Here is a 16359-nt window from a genome sequence, read left to right as displayed (position 1 = left end):
TGTGTTACAGTGAACAAGGTTGAAAGGAATTGGGGATCACAAGAGTACATTGACATCAACCATGGAGATGCCAAGTTTTGAGTGTGCCCAGCAGGTTTTGGTCTTTTGTTGGTCCAGTATTTCCTTAATATGCTCAATTTTCTCCATTATGGCACCATAATATATAACCTTTGTCATTATATGTTGCATTGTGTGATCTGCATTTTTACTTTGATTTTATACAAGATTACATTTAAGAGAATGTCATGACTCTAAGAAGATACATTGAAATTCTTTTTTCAATGTTTTATAATTTTTATTAAGCTATATATTTTTTTCTACTCTCCTCCCTTCCCCTCTACTACCCTTCTACTCTCTAACAGGGTCCCCATCATCCAAATTTACTAAGGAGATCTTGTTTTTTTCTACATCCCATGTAGATTAGATCCATGTTTGTCTCTCTTGGGGGGTCCTCATTATTGTTTAGGTTCTCTGGGGTTGCAATTTGTGGGCTGGTTTCTTTGCTTTATGTTTAAAAATCACTTATGAATGAGTACATGTGATAATTGTCTTTCTGCATCTGGGTTACCACACTCAAAATTATGTCTTCTAGCTCCATCCATTTGCCTACAAGTTCAAAATGTCGTTAGTATTTTCTGCTGTGTAGTACTCCATCATGTAAATGTACCCCATTTTCTTTATCCATTCTTTTTAATTTATTTACTTTTTATTGAAAATATCCACCTCCTCCTACTTCCCTCTACTATCTTCCCCCCTCCCCCTCCCTCTCCAGTCCAAGGAGCTGTCAGGGTTCCCTGCCCTATGGGAAATCCAAGGTCCTCCCTGCTCCCCCAAGTTCCAGAAAAGTTAAGAATCCAAACAGACTAGGCTCCCACAAAGCCCGTCCATGCAGTAGAATCAAAACCCAGCGCCATTGTCCTTGGCTTCTCTGTCAGCCTCCACCAACAGCCACATTCAGATAGTCCAGTTTGATCACATGCTCCATCAGTTCCAGTCCAACTGGCCTTGGTGATCTCCCATTAGATCATTCCCGCCATCTCAGTGGGTGGAAGCACCCCTCATAGTCCTGACTTCCTTGCTCATGTTCTCCTTCCTTCTGCTCTTCATACGGACCTTGGGATCTCAGTTCGTTGCTCCAATGTGGGTCTCTGTCTCTATCTCCATCCATTGCCAGGTGAAGGTTCCCTCTGGATGGAACTCCTCAGCACTGAAATAGGGATACCTGATAGTCCAAGGACACCGCAGACAAAAAGGCAATCTTGGGGCTATTCATTCTTTGGTTGAGGGGCAATTACCTTAATTCCAGGTTCTGGCTATGATGACCAATGCTGCTATTAAAATAGTTGAGCACATGTCCTCTTGGTACAATTGGGAATTCTTTGGATATATACCCAAAAGTGGTATTGCTGTATCTTAAGGTACTTTGCTTCCTTATTTTCTGAGAAATCACCATACTAATTTTCAAAGAGGCTGTACAAGTTTGCTCTCCCATCAGCAATGAAGGAGTGTTCCCTTTACTCTGCATCCTCTCCTGGATAAGTTGTCATCCATGTTTTTCATCTTGTCCATTCTTACAGGTGTAAAATGGAATCTCATCTTATATTTGCATTTCTCTGATGGCTAAAGATTTCCTTAAGTTTCAGTCAGTTTAGATTCTTCTCTATTTAGTTTTTACTCCAATTTTTAAATAGATTATGTCTTCTTTCGATGACCAGTTTCTTGAGTTCTTTGTATATTTTGGAGATCAGATCACTGTCTGATGTGGAGTTGGTGAAGATTTTTTCCCATTCTTTATGCTGCCATTTTTTCCTGTTGACCATTTCCTTAGCCTCATAGATACTTTTCAGTTTCAGGAGGTCCCATATATTAATTGTTTCTCCCAGTGTCTTTGTTATTGGTGCTGGGTATATATAGGTAAGCCAGACCCAAAAAGAGGAATATGGTATGTATTCACTCATAAGTGGATTCTAGCCATAATTAAAGGTCTTTGAGCCTATTATTTGAGATCCTAGAGAAGCTAAATAAGAAGGTGAACCTGAAGAAAATCATGCACTTATCCTCCTGGAGATTGGAAATAGACAAGAGTCCCAGGTAACCTCAATCATGTTTTAAGTAGACGCTGATTGGCCAGGCAGGAGGTGTAGGTGGGAAAACAAGACAGGAAGTGGAAATGATGCAAGGAGAGCAGGAGAATTCTGGGAAGGAAGAAGCTAATTCCTCCCACTCCCACCCAGACCAGGATGTAATTTGCCCCACTGAAAAAGATACTGAGCCACATGGCTAAAATAGATCAGAATAATGGGTTAAGATAAGTCATAAGAACTAATAAGTAGCCTGACCTAAAGGGCCAATCAGCTTTATAACTTACGGAGTCCCCTGTGATTTTCTTTGAGGCTAAACAGCTGGACGACTGGGTGGGACAGAAAACCCCAACAAGCCAGCCGGCCCTTCATGTTACAGTCCTGGTCTCATAGAGACTCACAGAGATCAAATAGTCTACCAGAGAGCTTGCATGAGACTGACCTATGTTCTCATCTTTTCTGGCCAGCCAGGGGGGAGTGTTTCTGCTGCTGGGTTTTCCCCCAACCCACCCTACCCCCAAGCCTGCCTTTTTGCCTGTGAGGTCCTTAGAATCCTGCAACACAGTCTGCTCCAGTGTTGAGGGACCTAAAAGAGGGAAGACCAAGAAAAACTCCCAAGTACTCAGACAGTCACAACAAAGATTGGACCAAGATGACAAGACACTACTGGCCTCGTCTGAAGGAAGAGATTGGTAGGCGCCAATGTAAGACTTCCTTGAACATCATAAAAAGCAACATGGTAATACCAGAATCCAGTGGACATTCAACAGACAGACATGATCATCCTAACCCAGAAGTAGTAGAAGGAAACAACTTTATATGTAACTTTATGAAAATGATGGAGACCTTTAAAGAAGAAGTGAAAAACTCCCTTAAAGAAATGGAAGAGAAGACAAACAAAAAGTTAGAAGAAATATATTTGGTGTTCTGTAAGCTTTTTGTACCTTCATTGGAATGAATATTCTTCCTTAGGTTGGGTACGTTTTCTTCTATAATTTTGTTGAATATATTTTCTGTGCCTTTGAGCTGGATTTCTTCCCCTTCTTCTACACCTATTATTCTTAGATTTGGCCTTTTTACAGTGTCCCAGATTTCCTGGATGTTTTACATTAAGAATTTGTTGGATTTAATGTTTTCTTTGAACAATGGGTTTATTTTTTCTATAGTATCTTCACTGACTAAGATTCTTTCTTCTATCTCTTGTATTCTGTTGCTTATACTTGTCTCTGTAGTTCCTGTTCATTTACGAAGATTTTCCATATCCAGCCTTCCCTCAGTTTGGGTTTGTGTTTTCTTTATTGCCTCCAGTTTAGTCTTCAAGTCTTGAAATGTTTTTTCTTTCACCAGTTTGATTGCATTTTTTTGGTTTTATTGGGTATCTTTCAGGAATTCAAATCAGAAAGGAAGAAGTCAAACTTTCATTATTTGCAGATGATATAATAGTACACATAAGTGACCCCAAAAATTCTACCAGAGAACTCCTACAGCTGATAAATACCTTAAGTAATATGACAGGATACAGGATCAACTCAAAAAATCAGTAGCACTCCTATACACAAAGGATAAAGAAGCTGAGAGGAAAATCAGAGAAACACTACCTTTCATGATAGCCACAAATAGCATAAAGTATCTTGGGGTAACACTAACCAAGGAAGTGACAAACCTATTTAAAAAGAACTTTAAGTCTTTGAAGAAAGAAATTGAAGATACCAGAAAATGGAAAGATCTATGCCCTATGATAGCAAAGATCAACATAGTAAAAATGGCAATCCCACCAAAGGCAATCTATAGATTGAATGCTATACCCACCAAATTCCCAACACAATTCTTCACAAACCTTGAGAAAACAAAAATCAACTTTATATGGAAAAAACTCAGGATAGCCAAAACAATCCTATACAATAAAGGAGCTTCTAGAGGCATTACCATTCATGACATCAAGCTCTATTACAGAGCTACACTAATGAAAACAGTTTGGTATTGGTATAAAAACAGAGATGTTGACCAATGTAATCGAATCAAAGCCCCAGATATTAATTAAGACACCTATGAACACCTAATTTTTGACAAAGAAACTAAAATTATTCAATGAAATAAAGAAAGCATCTTCAACAAATGGTGCTGGCATAATTAGATGTCAACCTGTAGAAGAATGAAAATAGGTCCATATCTATCACCATGCACAAAACTCACATCCAAATGGATTAAAGACCTCAGTATACATCAGATCACACTGAACTTGATAGAGGAGAAAGTGGGAAGTAGTTTTCTATGCATGGACATAGGAAACCACTTACTAAGTACAACCCCAGTAGCCCTGACAATAAAAGCAACAATGAATAAATGCCAACTCATGAAACTGAGAAGCTTCTGTAAAGCAAAGGACACTGTCAATAAGACAAAAAGTCAACCTATGGAATGGGAGATGATCTTTACCAACCCCTCATCAGACAAAGGTCTGATCTCTAAAATATATAGAGAACTCATGAAATTAGACATTAAAGTTCTAAATAACTCAATTAAAAAATAGGTTACTGAACTAAACAGAGAATTCTCAACAGAATAATTTCAAATGGTAACAAGATACTTAAGGACATGTTCAACTTCTTTAACAAACTTGTATGAACACTTTGGAAATAGTGTGGTGGTTGCTCAGAAAATTGGGAATCAGCCTACCTCAGGATTCAGCAATACCTCTCTTGGGAATATACCCAAAAGATGTTTAATCATACTACAAAAGTATTTGTTCAACTATGTTTATAGCAGCATTATTTGCAATAGCCAGAACCTGGAAACAACTTAGATGCCCCTCAGTGGAAGAATGGATAAAGAAAGTGTGGCACATCTACACATTAGATTACTACTCAATGGTAAAAAAAAAAACAAAAAAACAATTACATCTTGATATTTGAATGCAAATAGATTGAATTAAAAAACACTATCCTGAGTGAGATAATTGAGACCCAAAATTATGAATATGGTATGTCCTTACTCATTAGAGGATTCTAGTCATAAAGGCCTATAGTTCATGATTCTACAGAAGTTAAGTAATAAGGTGATCCCAAAGAAAAACATATATAGATGCACCTTGAAATTGGAAGAAGACAAGATCACCTGACAAAACTTGGGAGCATGGGGGTGGGGGGTTGAAGGAAGGGGAGAAGGGGAAGAGGAAGGAAGAAGGGTAAGAGGAGGGGAGAAAGGAAAGGTTGGGAAGAGCTTACGAAAATGGGATACTTGAGAACAGGAGTATTTTGTGAAGAAGGAAGTACTTTCTGGAGTCCTGCCTAGATCATAGAAGAAGCAAGATGTGACCTACCCTGCTGAAAAAGGTACCGAGCCATGTGGCTAACATAGACTAGAATAATGGGCTAATATGAGTTATAAGAGCTAATAAGAAGCCCAAGCTAATGGGCCAATCAATTTATAATTAATATTCATCTCTGTGTAATTTCTTTGGGGGTTACCTGCTGTGGGAATTGGGAAGGATAGAAACCCCAACCAGCAAACCACCATGTTACAGAATGGCACCCATGTGGATAACTGCATCCATAGAAAGCCTGAGAAAGCTTGAGGAAGAATAGAGTAAAGCATGTTGTCTTGGGAGCAATTTCTCAGGTCTGCTCTGCTTGTTAGTGGCAAGCAAGTGCTCTCATCTAAGAGAGGCTTCCTTACTCAGCTTTAGCTGCAAAACCCTGCAGCTCTTTAAAGATGTCCTGCCACAAAACACTTAAATGGTGTTGACAAAAAGCTGACCACATGCTTTTTGGGTTTTAGCCATAGCAAGAAAAAAACTGTGCTATTTTAAAATACCAGCTTTCTGGGCCATTCTGCAAGGGGAAACTCTGACTCTTTCAGGCAGGCCATCTGATTACAAAGCATTTGAATGTGGTTTGTGAGCAGAATGCTACAGCTTGCTTGCTGGCAGGGACCTTGAAACGCCATAGAGTTGTGGCAATAAACATGGCTCCAGCCAGTACCTCCACCAAGAGCCTGAAATCTCACAAAAGTAAGGAATAGGCTGGATCCAGCTGTCAAAGCCACAGCTTTAATCCTACCCATATTGTTTAGCAAATTAAAGACTCATGTGGTCAGCAAAAGAGAGAGATATACAGTAAAGATAGATTCAAAGATGAAGAAAACTTCTCAATGGTTTACTGTGTGTTTAATAATATATGCAGGCTAAAGAGTAAATTCCTTAAAATAAAAAAGAAAGAAAGAGAGCAGTTTGGTGTGGTGGTACACACCTTTAATCCCAATGCTTGTGAGGCAGAGGCAGAGAGACCTCTGCAAGTTCATGATGTGGCACTCAACTTCTCCCTCCAACAATAAATTTTGTAAAAAAGAGCATGTGTATTTTTCACTAGGGGAAGTATAAAAGCAACAGCTTCCTTGGATGGTTTCAAGTCTTTAGTTAATCAGTATTCTCTTGTGAGTTTCAGAACTGATAGGATGGGGATCACACCAGTGTCCTTATCTTAGTAGTTGTTCGGTTGGAAGTCTTAATTTCTTCCTGGCTTACTGGTGGAATATTATTACTTTATGGGGGAATTTCTAAGGATCTCAGAGTTGAATTTGGACTTTGCAATTATGTCCTGCTAGGATGGTATGCATATCAGGGCCAGAGAAGTTATAATTCCCCTCTGGAGACAGAGTTGATCATTGAGTATCCAGATCTTAAGATGATGCTGAGTTTGGTCATAATAATTTTTCCTAGTAAGGGAATAGGGAATGGGACACAATTAGAAATCAGGAAATAAGAGTTTAATAAAATTGTTAAGCTAAAATCAGAATAAGGTAACATCTCTGCCTTTTACTCCATTGACGGTTGTGAAACCAGAGGGGATGACTATCTGCAAAAACAGTTAACTTCCCTGAATCAGTTCCATAGGGAATGGAATTTGCCCATGATTGCCAGAGTAACCCAGAATTCCTCAGTGGTGAGGATGATGTTCTCCAGGCCTTCATCATCATCCTTCTCTTCCATTGCCACCAGGCTTAGTAGTTACCTGGTTCCATTGGAACTTGAGGATTACCTTTGACCCTCTTATTGTTAAACATTGAGACTCTCATTTCCCAGACTATTGCAATTTCTAGATTCAAGGACCCCAGTACTCTGTTTCTTTGGTGATATAATCTGTGATAATTCTTAACTAGCTAGAGAGAAATTTTCTCAAACTTGGATCAAATATATGAAACACCTTATTGATTTTATTAGTTACTTTTCTACTTCTATAAAAAGACTCCATGGCAAAGGCAGCTTATAGACGTACACATTTAATTTCAGATGGTTGAAAGGCAAAAACATGGTGGCAGGAGCAACTGAGAGTTCACATCTTGATCTGCAAGCAGGAAGAAGAAAGAGAACACTGGCGATTACATGAGTTTTGGAATTTCAAAGCCTGCTCCCAGTAACATGACTATTCCAAAAAAGCTGTAGCTCTTTATCTTTCTCAAACAGTTCAACCCATTGAAGACCAAGTATTTAAATATGTGAGCCTATGGGGCCCATTATCATTTAAACTAGCACACTGATTATCCTTTTATTTCTCATGTACATGCTGAATCATGTTACTTGGATGGGTATATCAATTTCCAGGAATTTATCCTTATAATGAATTATCACCCTTAGGGACAGGTGCAACCTCTCCTTTAACTCTTACTTAGAGAGGAGCACAACACATGTGCCAATTGGAGGATCTTGAAAAGTCACAGTCAACACTAAGAATGAGGCCATGCATTATGGGGCAACTCCATTTAATCAAAGTATTTCTGTTTCACAAGGCTGGAGACATCCAGCATCTAAAGGAGAGAATCTAAAGGGGGCCCAGTCTGAAATAATCAATCTCACCCTGCTCTTCTCTCACATAGAATGCCTGTTTTAGGGAAAGTCAGACCCAAAACTGCAATTTATTCTACATTGTAAGTCATCATGGTTTTATTTTCTGTCCATTTATGCTTGCAGTAGCCTGTAGAATAAGTTCTGGTACTATTTCCATATCTAAATGATCCTTTTAAAAGTCATTGGTTTAAAGAGAAGTTCCAATTTCTGCCTGGCATGGGGATACTCCAGGACTCTTGACTCTGAAATCCCAAGTGATTTTCATTGGAGGTGTTCCTTTTCCTGGCTCCCTAGCTTTCCCCAGCTCTCTCTCACTGAAAAAAAATGGAGTTGCTCTATTTTGTGGCTTTGTTCCTGGATTACAGATTGTTTGGCATCTGCTTTGAAAGAACTTTCTGTTCTGTTTTGTTCTCTTTCACAACCCAAATGCTGTCTCCTTCAATGGCGCCTTTCAGCTCAGTTCAGCTTAGTTTAGTTCATTTCAGTTCAGTTCAGTCATACTTAGTTATTTAATATACTGTGGTGTCTCATTTATTTCAGAGCTCTGTTAGAATAGATAACCTGAGCTCTACTTTGGTCAAAAAGTTCTCATGGATGTTCTGAAAAAGGGTTGTGATGTTTATAACCCAATAAAAAGAAGAAATTGATGCATTATTATAACCAAGTCGGGTTTCTTTATGTTTTGGGCTCCAGGAGAAATGATCAGTTACTGTGCTCTATATTATAATGCCATTTTACAACTAGAGTTGGTTTCCAAGGCTTGGGGAAAAGGGAAATATATTAAGCCTACACAGCGAACTCTATTTTTCTATCTTTCAACATTCGCTTAAGGAAGTTTCTTCTAAGCACTTGCATATTCTACCTTGTTTGTGCCAAATAGTGGTACGTGAATTATTGCAATTGTTTTATGTCTCCATTTGTCTCTAAAATGGGATGAGTCAAGACTTCATTTGCCTCAGAATTCCTGAAAAAAAGAAAGATAAACAACAGACAGCCTGTCCTTAGAACCAGACTGATCGAATGAGAGCTCACCAAGGCCAGCTGGTCTGGGACTGAACGAGCATGTGATCAAACAGGAGTCTCTAAATGTGACTGACATGGGGGCTGACTGAGAAGCCATTGTCAGTGGCACTGGGTCTTGTTTTGTCTGCATGTACTAGCTTTCTGGGATCCTAGTCTGTTTGGATGTTCACCTTCCTAGACCTGGAGGGAGAGGGGAGGAACTTGAACTTTCCACAGGGCAGGAAACCCTGACTGCTCTCAGGACTGGAGAGGAAGGAGGGGAGGGAGTGGGGGGAGGAGGAGAGGGAGTGGGGGGAATGGGAGGGTATGGGGAGGAGGGGAGGAAGTGGAAATTTTTATAAACAAATAAATAAATTTAAAAAAAATTAGCAGAATTAAAAGGAAAAATAAACGATGATGCATTCTTTGTAAGAGAAAAAAAATTGTCCTTAAAGGGTTGTCTTTGCTCCAACACCTTGACATCCGTTGTTTGCTCTACCTCTCATACTAGCATCATAGATCCCGTAGCAACAAGCAGACAACAGGAAGTGGAGACAAACCACATGGTGAATCAGCATGACTTCAGATAAAATTGGTTAGAGACAAGGGACATGAGGCATTCAAAATAAACTCAAGTTATCCATGGTGGAACATGCTTGTGATTTCATACAATGACACACTGTATTACAGGCAGTGGAGATCTTCCTATGTCCACTCACACCATGCTAGATACCAGAGAGACAGAGAGCTGCAGCAAACATGTAAAGGCACAGCAGAGGCAGAAGACATTCTGGGGTCTGCAGTCTCATGGCCTTGCCTAAATGAGATGGGCACATCAGAAGATTCCCTTCTGGTGGGCTGATATCTGAACTTCAGTTGCAACTTGCTGCTCCTCTGGCATGGTCAATGACAGTTCTTCTCCTCAGTGTGATAAGTGAAGTTGTGGTAGATATCATCTCTATAAAAAAGTACTAGAGAGCCCGAAACCAACACAAGGCATAGAACTGGGGAAATGAAAGCCAGTTGCGTGGATACTTCCTTTTCCTGTGGTGCTGAAGAAATGGCCATCATGTGATGGGGAGTACTAGATTCCCTAGACCACACCTTGTCCATATGGTCAGACACTCCAGCCCTGCTGCTAAGCACAGTTGTGTAGCTACTGGAAGGAGATGCCATGACTATTGCCTTCACTGCCCTTCTCTATCTTGGTGAGATATCAATGGTGGACAGGGATACTGTGATCTGGTGGTGGTGGTGAACATGCCTCAAAGCTAGACCCTGATTCATCAGGAAACCCTAGGGGTGCAGGAACTTCTGGAAAGGGGAGGATCTTCTTTGATTTGAGGGGCAAAGGTCACACGGAAAATTCTCTTCCAGGGCTAAGCCTGATTCCCATGACCCATGTACCAGCAGGTAAGTGTGGCTAATGACGCTTCTTCTCCTGTAGATCAGGCGTGAATCCTCGACCAGGGGTCGGGTGTGGGGGATAAAGAATTACAGATGTGAACTACTTCTTCTGGCTCACTCTCAGAGGTTTTTGGGATTGAGGGATGAGATTAGGGTGCCTATGCCCTGTGATCAAGCTGATGATTTCCTTACAGAAATTATGGGCAAACCCACACTCAGAGCTCAGCCAGGCTCCGTGATGATCAGCGGCAAGCAACTGACCATTTCATGTGAGGGAACCTCTAGTGCCCAGGAATATTATCTCTATAAAGAGGGCAGTCCAGATCCTTGGCAACAACAGAGCCCTCTGGAGCATGGGAACAAGGCCGAGTTCTTTTTCCCGTCCTTTCATCAGAATCATGCAGGGAGATATCGCTGTTACTATAGGACCCACATTGGCTGGTCAGAGCGCAGTGACTTTCTGGACTTGATGGTGACAGGTAAGTGAAAACCCAGTTTCTCTGTTCCAAGGTTCTGTCCTCAGGAAAGTATCTTTCCTTTGCTTTGAAAAGTCCCAATTCTGGAGGGTAAATTCCCAGGTGCTGGTTCTTTTAACAGGATGCCATCTTCTTCTCTAGGATTCTACAGAAAACCCAGTCTATCAGCCCTGCCCAGCCCAGTGGTGAGATCTGGAGGAAATGTAACTCTTGAGTGTATCTCACAGATTGGATATGATGGGTTTTCTCTGACTAAGGAAGAACAACAGAAAATCTCTTGGACCCTAGACTCACAGTACATATACTCTAAAAGCAATATCCGGGCACTGTTCTCTGTGGGTCCTCTGACCTCTGGACATAGGAGGACATTCAGATGCTATGGCTATTACTTGAGTAAACCCCAGGTGTGGTCAGAACCCAGTGATCTTCTGGAGCTCCTGGTCTCAGGTGAGGAAGCCCAGCTTGTGTACTGAAAGATAGTTCATCTGACAAAATACCTAGGGATCTGGGACTCTGAATCCTGTTGACACAAAGCATGAAGACAATAGGACCCAAGATAATGAAACTGAAAGAGGGCACTGAGAGTGAAACATGAGTTGTCTAGAAGATGGGTGGGTCTTTCTGTGACTAGTGTTCCTTCTGCTATTCAAGGGTCAGCTTAATGATCTCCATATAATCATGTAATAGATGGATACATATGTATATGATAGTTATATGTTATATGCATTATATATGATTTTATATATATGTAAATCCAGATACTCATTGGAGAGAAAACATGGTATTTATCTTTCTATTTTCTATTTATGTGGTTTAATATATTGAACTCCATTTGCAGTCAAGTTTTAAAAATTTCCATGCACAAATAATTTTTTCTTCAAATAAATAAATCTAAAATTGTATGATTACAATAAACTTATTCATATACAAGTATAATACTATTTATTATGTTCACATGCATTTATAATTACAGAAATCCATCTATAATTTTATATGGTTATATATATATGAATATATATAAATGTAACTTATTAATATATGAGTGTTACATTTAAATCATTTCTACCTTTTCCATTCTTCCCCTCATTCTTTCTGTGTTTTTCTAACCCTTTTAAATTTGGCCTCTGATTTTTATTTTTTTGAGGGAAAATGAATCTATTTCTAACATTAAGATACATATTGCAGGAAAAGTTAAGAAAACAATTGTATGTTCTGGACTCATATTTAGTGAGCATTTTGCAACATTGGTTTCATTGTCACTATCTGTTGACAGATGTCTTGCCAGGTCCTATAGCGGTTCAGTCCCAAAGAAACACACAGAGACCTATATTAAGTATAAAATAGTTGACCTATTAGCTCAGGCTTCTTATTAACCCTTATATCCTAAATTAATCCAATATTTTTGAATGTGTTTGTCACATGGCTTGGAGCCTTTATCAGTGAGGCATTCTCATTTGTGTTCTCTGAGTCTTGGTGACAAGTGCAGACAGAGTTTTTCCTCTTCCCAGAATTCTCCTGTTCTTGTCATCCTGCATCTACATCCTGACTAGTTGCCCTACCTCTACTTCCTGCCTGACTACTGGCCAATTCCTTTCTATAAGTTTGCTGAAAGCACTTACCATTTTTAGCTTGATAATTCATTCAGTCAGGATTTGTGTATTCCAATTAGACAATGCATATTATTGGATGTACTCTGAAGGGCTTCATTGCTATTTTAATAAAAGTAATGTGGTAAATGAAGTGTATCTATAACCATCACATCATATGGGGGTGTTATATGCAAGGTATAAACAACACAAACACAAGAACACAAAAAATGCACATCTTACAGCCTGGCTTGAGATTTTTTAGATTCTTCCACTTTCTAGCCTTGTCTCCAAACGATTTGATCTGAGGACCACATAGATTCACCCTGTGGTTTGATTCTACTTCCTGTTGTCCACTAGTTGCTATCTGATTTCGTTAGTTGGATCTGATCCCAGGATATACAGAGGAACAAGAGACTATGGAATCCAGGTGGTCATTATTTTGGTCTTCTTTAGGCAACCATACTTTTTAAATTTCATGAGTGTGGCTTCCCTCTCTTGCCTAGGAGTCTCTATTGTGTAGCAGGACTCTCATTCCTCTGGCTGTTGTAACCTTTCTACCTCTCTTCCTCAATGTTCCCTATATTTTATAGACACAGTTTGTGTTGTAGGAGTACCCATTTGGATTGGGCACACCAAGTCATCTTATTTCTGTGTTGACCAGTTGTGGATTTTTACACTCATTCTCATCTTTAGAAAAAGATGCTTCTTTGGTGAGGGGACAGAGCTAAACTTACTTGTGGGTATAAGGATAATCACTTAGAATGAAGTCAGAAATCACATGGCTTAGGAACATGGCAGTATTGGTTTCTAGTCTAGAGTCCATAATCTCTCCAGACACAGGTATAAGTAATATATTTAATATATTTTACATTCATGTTGGTGTCCTATTCTTTGATGATTTAGCTTACCTACTTATTAGAACATGTCTACTTCATGGACATTGTGAATATATCTTTAAGTTCTTGTGGTTGCATTGTTTGTGCTACTAATGATGTGATGATTAGAGAATGAGATGTTAAACAGAAGCATCATGGGAACTGGGTCATTTGAGTGCAGGCAGGGAACCCAGACTGTCAGTATTTGGTGCAACTCATATTCATGGGATCCGAGGACAAGATTGTGCCTGGACCTTGGGATCTCAGTGAGTGAATGAGTGCAAACTAATTTCCAGGGGAATTAGCTTCCAGGATTTTATACTATAGCAGAGCTGGGGCCACAGGAAAGCCTCTTTATTTTAAACTGGGAGGCTGTAATTTTCCATCTTTGCTTCCTGAAAAACAATACACTTGGTTCCAAAGAAGTACTTTGGCCACAAGTTCTGAACTTAGAGTATAGTCAGGTTGAAGTAATCAAGCATAAGCCCAGGAGAAAGCCTGTTATAGTAGAGAAATGGTTTGTTCCAGATCTTTGTTATGTTGTGAGATGAGCATAATATTCATTTCTGGGAAATAAAAAATACACAACTTCACAAAATAATCAGTTCACTTGATCACTTCACACATTGATCATTTCTTTGTTTCTCAGGAGTGCCTGAGACCACCAGCCAACCACAAAACATGTCAGAAGCCACAATAGGTGAGTAAGGAAAATTCTGGTTTGGGCATGGACACCGAAGGCCAAATTGTATACACAGGAGAGAGCTACTCAGAGTGGAAATACAGATACATTATGGTGGCTTTGGATGGTCCTGATCTGTTTGTCCACAATCTCCAGCCTCACAGCCTCAAGATCACACAGTAGAGAACATCATTCGGATGGGCATTTCTGGTTTGATTCTCATAGTACTTGGGATTTTGCTATTTGAGGCTTGCCACAGCCAGAGAAGATCTTGACTGCATCCTAGAAGTGAAGACGAGGATGGACACTGGCTTGCATTGTTACTATCTCTCAGAAATAAATTTGTGGATATTTGGTGTTTTTTTTCACAAGAAAATTTAATGTTTAAAATTGGGTATCACTTGGGAGAAAAGATTCAGGAATCACATGTGTTTTGATGCAGGAAAGGATCAAAATTTTGGGTTGGTGAGCTCTTCCATCTCTACATTACAGCTCGTACCATCTATCTTGCTGGGGACTTTGAGAAATTTTTCCTTTGACTCTTTTTTAGAGAGGAACTTCTTGTTCCTTTAGTGAGGTTTGGTCCTGATCTTTATATATCTTCTGCTTTCCCCAGTTCTTTTTATACAGTAGTTTATTATAAATTATCACTTTCACTATTATGAGCATCTGCTTTGGTTGATGTACTACTAGGAAGATGGAATTTGACTTAAGAACAACAAAAAATTAATGGACACAATTCAGATTCCCAAATTCTGAAATAACTGAATATAAATGATGCCCCCACATTTTGTACTCTGACTTAGGTATCCTACTATACACACTCATTGTGAAATTTCTGCTAATTTATAAAAAATTTGCTGTCTAGTGTTTAAAGGAACTATCTAGAGGGACACTCTTGATGCAGTTTTAAAAATATTTTCTTAGATAAGGGCTGTTCTATGACATTTGCTGATTTTTGTGTATAATCCTTTGAATGGATACCATGATGTCTCGGCATCTTCCTGTATTCCAAGGTCAGTTAGTTCCATAACGCGAGTCCAGTAGCAGTGAAAATAGCAGACATGGCCACCTTTGCCCTCTTTGCCTGTTTCTGCGTGAGGAGGTAGAACACCACAAACTCTGATAAATCTTTGCATTCTTACAATGAAAGATATTTATTTAGTCCTCAATTAATTATTGAAATATTTGAGATCCATGAAGAGTAGCCACTTGTCTTATGCATCCCAGCTGCTTTGTTAAGGGCAATTGTGTACACTCCATTTTTACAATCCCTTGTCCTTGTTAATTGTGTGAAAACTGGAGTTTGTACTTGGGGCTTTCAAGATGCAGAGCCCAATGGAAATAAAACTAAGACACTGCCAAGAAGGAGAAGGTGAGCATGAGGACCTAAAATGATCAAGTCAGAGCAGAGGTATGGAGAGCCTGGTCAGAACTTCATGGCTCCTGAACTTTTTTTTTCTTAAATATTTATTTATTTACTTACTATGTATACAATATTCTGTCTGCAGACCAGAAGAGGGCACCAGTCCTCATTCCAGATGGTTGTGAGCCACTATGTGGTTGCCGGGAATTGAACTCAGGACTTTTGGAAGAGCAGGCAATGCTCTTAACCACTGAGCCATCTCTCCAGCGGCTCCTGAACTTTTAAAAATGTTTCTTAGGCATTATCTTCATTAAGGTGATAGATATGGGAAGTCCAAAATTAACTGTGCTTGGGACTATTTTTGGGACAAGGAGATATTTGTGTGCATAAATGAAGAATGTGAACTCAGCTCCAGCATGTATTCATTTATCCTTCTCTGCTTCTCAAATGTGGATATAATGTTTGTGGCTACTTCAAAGTTCTGTTGACTTGATTTCTCTTCTAATCATCTGTACCATGGAGCTGTGAGCTACATAAGTATTTTCTGCATTAAGCTGTTTCCACTTCCTACTTATGTATTTTATCACAGCAGCAGGAAATGTAACACAGAGAGATCCTTGACCCCCTCATTTAACAATATTTGCATGTTGACCACTTAGGATTATGCCTGTTTTTTACAAGCAACCACACGTAGTAGGAGCACATTCCTACACTGTGGCATGTGTTCAGGAGATGGTATTTGACAGCACTACTCTTCTTCCCTCACCTTTCTTCTTCAACATTCCCTGAACCATGGAGAGAGGGATACAGATGTGCTGATTAGGTCAAAGCATTCCATGGTTACTTATTCTCCTCACATTTACAAGCTACACATTTGTCTTCTCATTTTATTATTGTCAGTTGATACAAAAATGCTTGACTAACACTGAGCCCAGTACTCATCCATTCAGATAAACATAACTAAAGCAGTATGACACCCTGTGAATTTAGCAAAATAAGAATAGCAGATTCGACACTAGGGCGTATAATTATTTCTGTC

The 16359-nt window shown here is 39.4% G+C and overlaps 2 protein-coding genes across 5 annotated transcripts in view; both read left to right on the top strand.

Moving 5' to 3' along the window:
• LOC148123461 (leukocyte immunoglobulin-like receptor subfamily B member 3) overlaps nucleotides 1–16359 on the top strand; it is a 195635-nt gene that overhangs the window by 108868 nt on the left and 70408 nt on the right. The gene's annotated exons all lie outside the window — the stretch shown is intronic.
• LOC148123464 (leukocyte immunoglobulin-like receptor subfamily A member 5) lies at nucleotides 9979–14310 on the top strand. 3 transcript variants are annotated; one of them, XM_087909792.1, is made up of 6 exons: nucleotides 9982–10133; nucleotides 10303–10338; nucleotides 10527–10811; nucleotides 10950–11255; nucleotides 13922–13972; nucleotides 14111–14310. In XM_087909792.1, exons 1-6 carry the CDS (start codon nucleotides 10100–10102, stop codon nucleotides 14227–14229), a joined length of 831 nt encoding a protein of 276 aa, XP_087765918.1. In that variant the 5' UTR covers nucleotides 9982–10099; the 3' UTR covers nucleotides 14230–14310. The 3 variants fall into 3 exon arrangements, with proteins under 3 accessions (XP_087765925.1, XP_087765918.1, XP_087765922.1); XM_087909799.1 differs by lacking the exon at nucleotides 10950–11255 and having other exon boundaries at nucleotides 9979–10133; XM_087909796.1 differs by lacking the exon at nucleotides 10303–10338 and having other exon boundaries at nucleotides 9986–10133.

The sequence above is a fragment of the Myodes glareolus genome, chromosome 1, assembly GCF_982192425.1.
Source record: "Myodes glareolus chromosome 1, mMyoGla1.1, whole genome shotgun sequence".
In the NCBI taxonomy this organism is placed as follows: domain Eukaryota; kingdom Metazoa; phylum Chordata; class Mammalia; order Rodentia; family Cricetidae; genus Myodes; species Myodes glareolus.
This window is presented reverse-complemented; position numbering and strand designations above follow the sequence as displayed.

Coding starts and splice junctions, on each gene's coding strand:
- LOC148123464 (XM_087909792.1), top strand. CDS start 10,100: ATGACTATTGCCTTCACTGCCCTTCTCTATCTTG. Junction 10,339..10,526: donor CATGACCCATGTACCAGCAG/GTAAGTGTGGCT, acceptor ATTTCCTTACAG/AAATTATGGGCAAACCCACA. Junction 13,973..14,110: donor CATGTCAGAAGCCACAATAG/GTGAGTAAGGAA, acceptor CACAATCTCCAG/CCTCACAGCCTCAAGATCAC.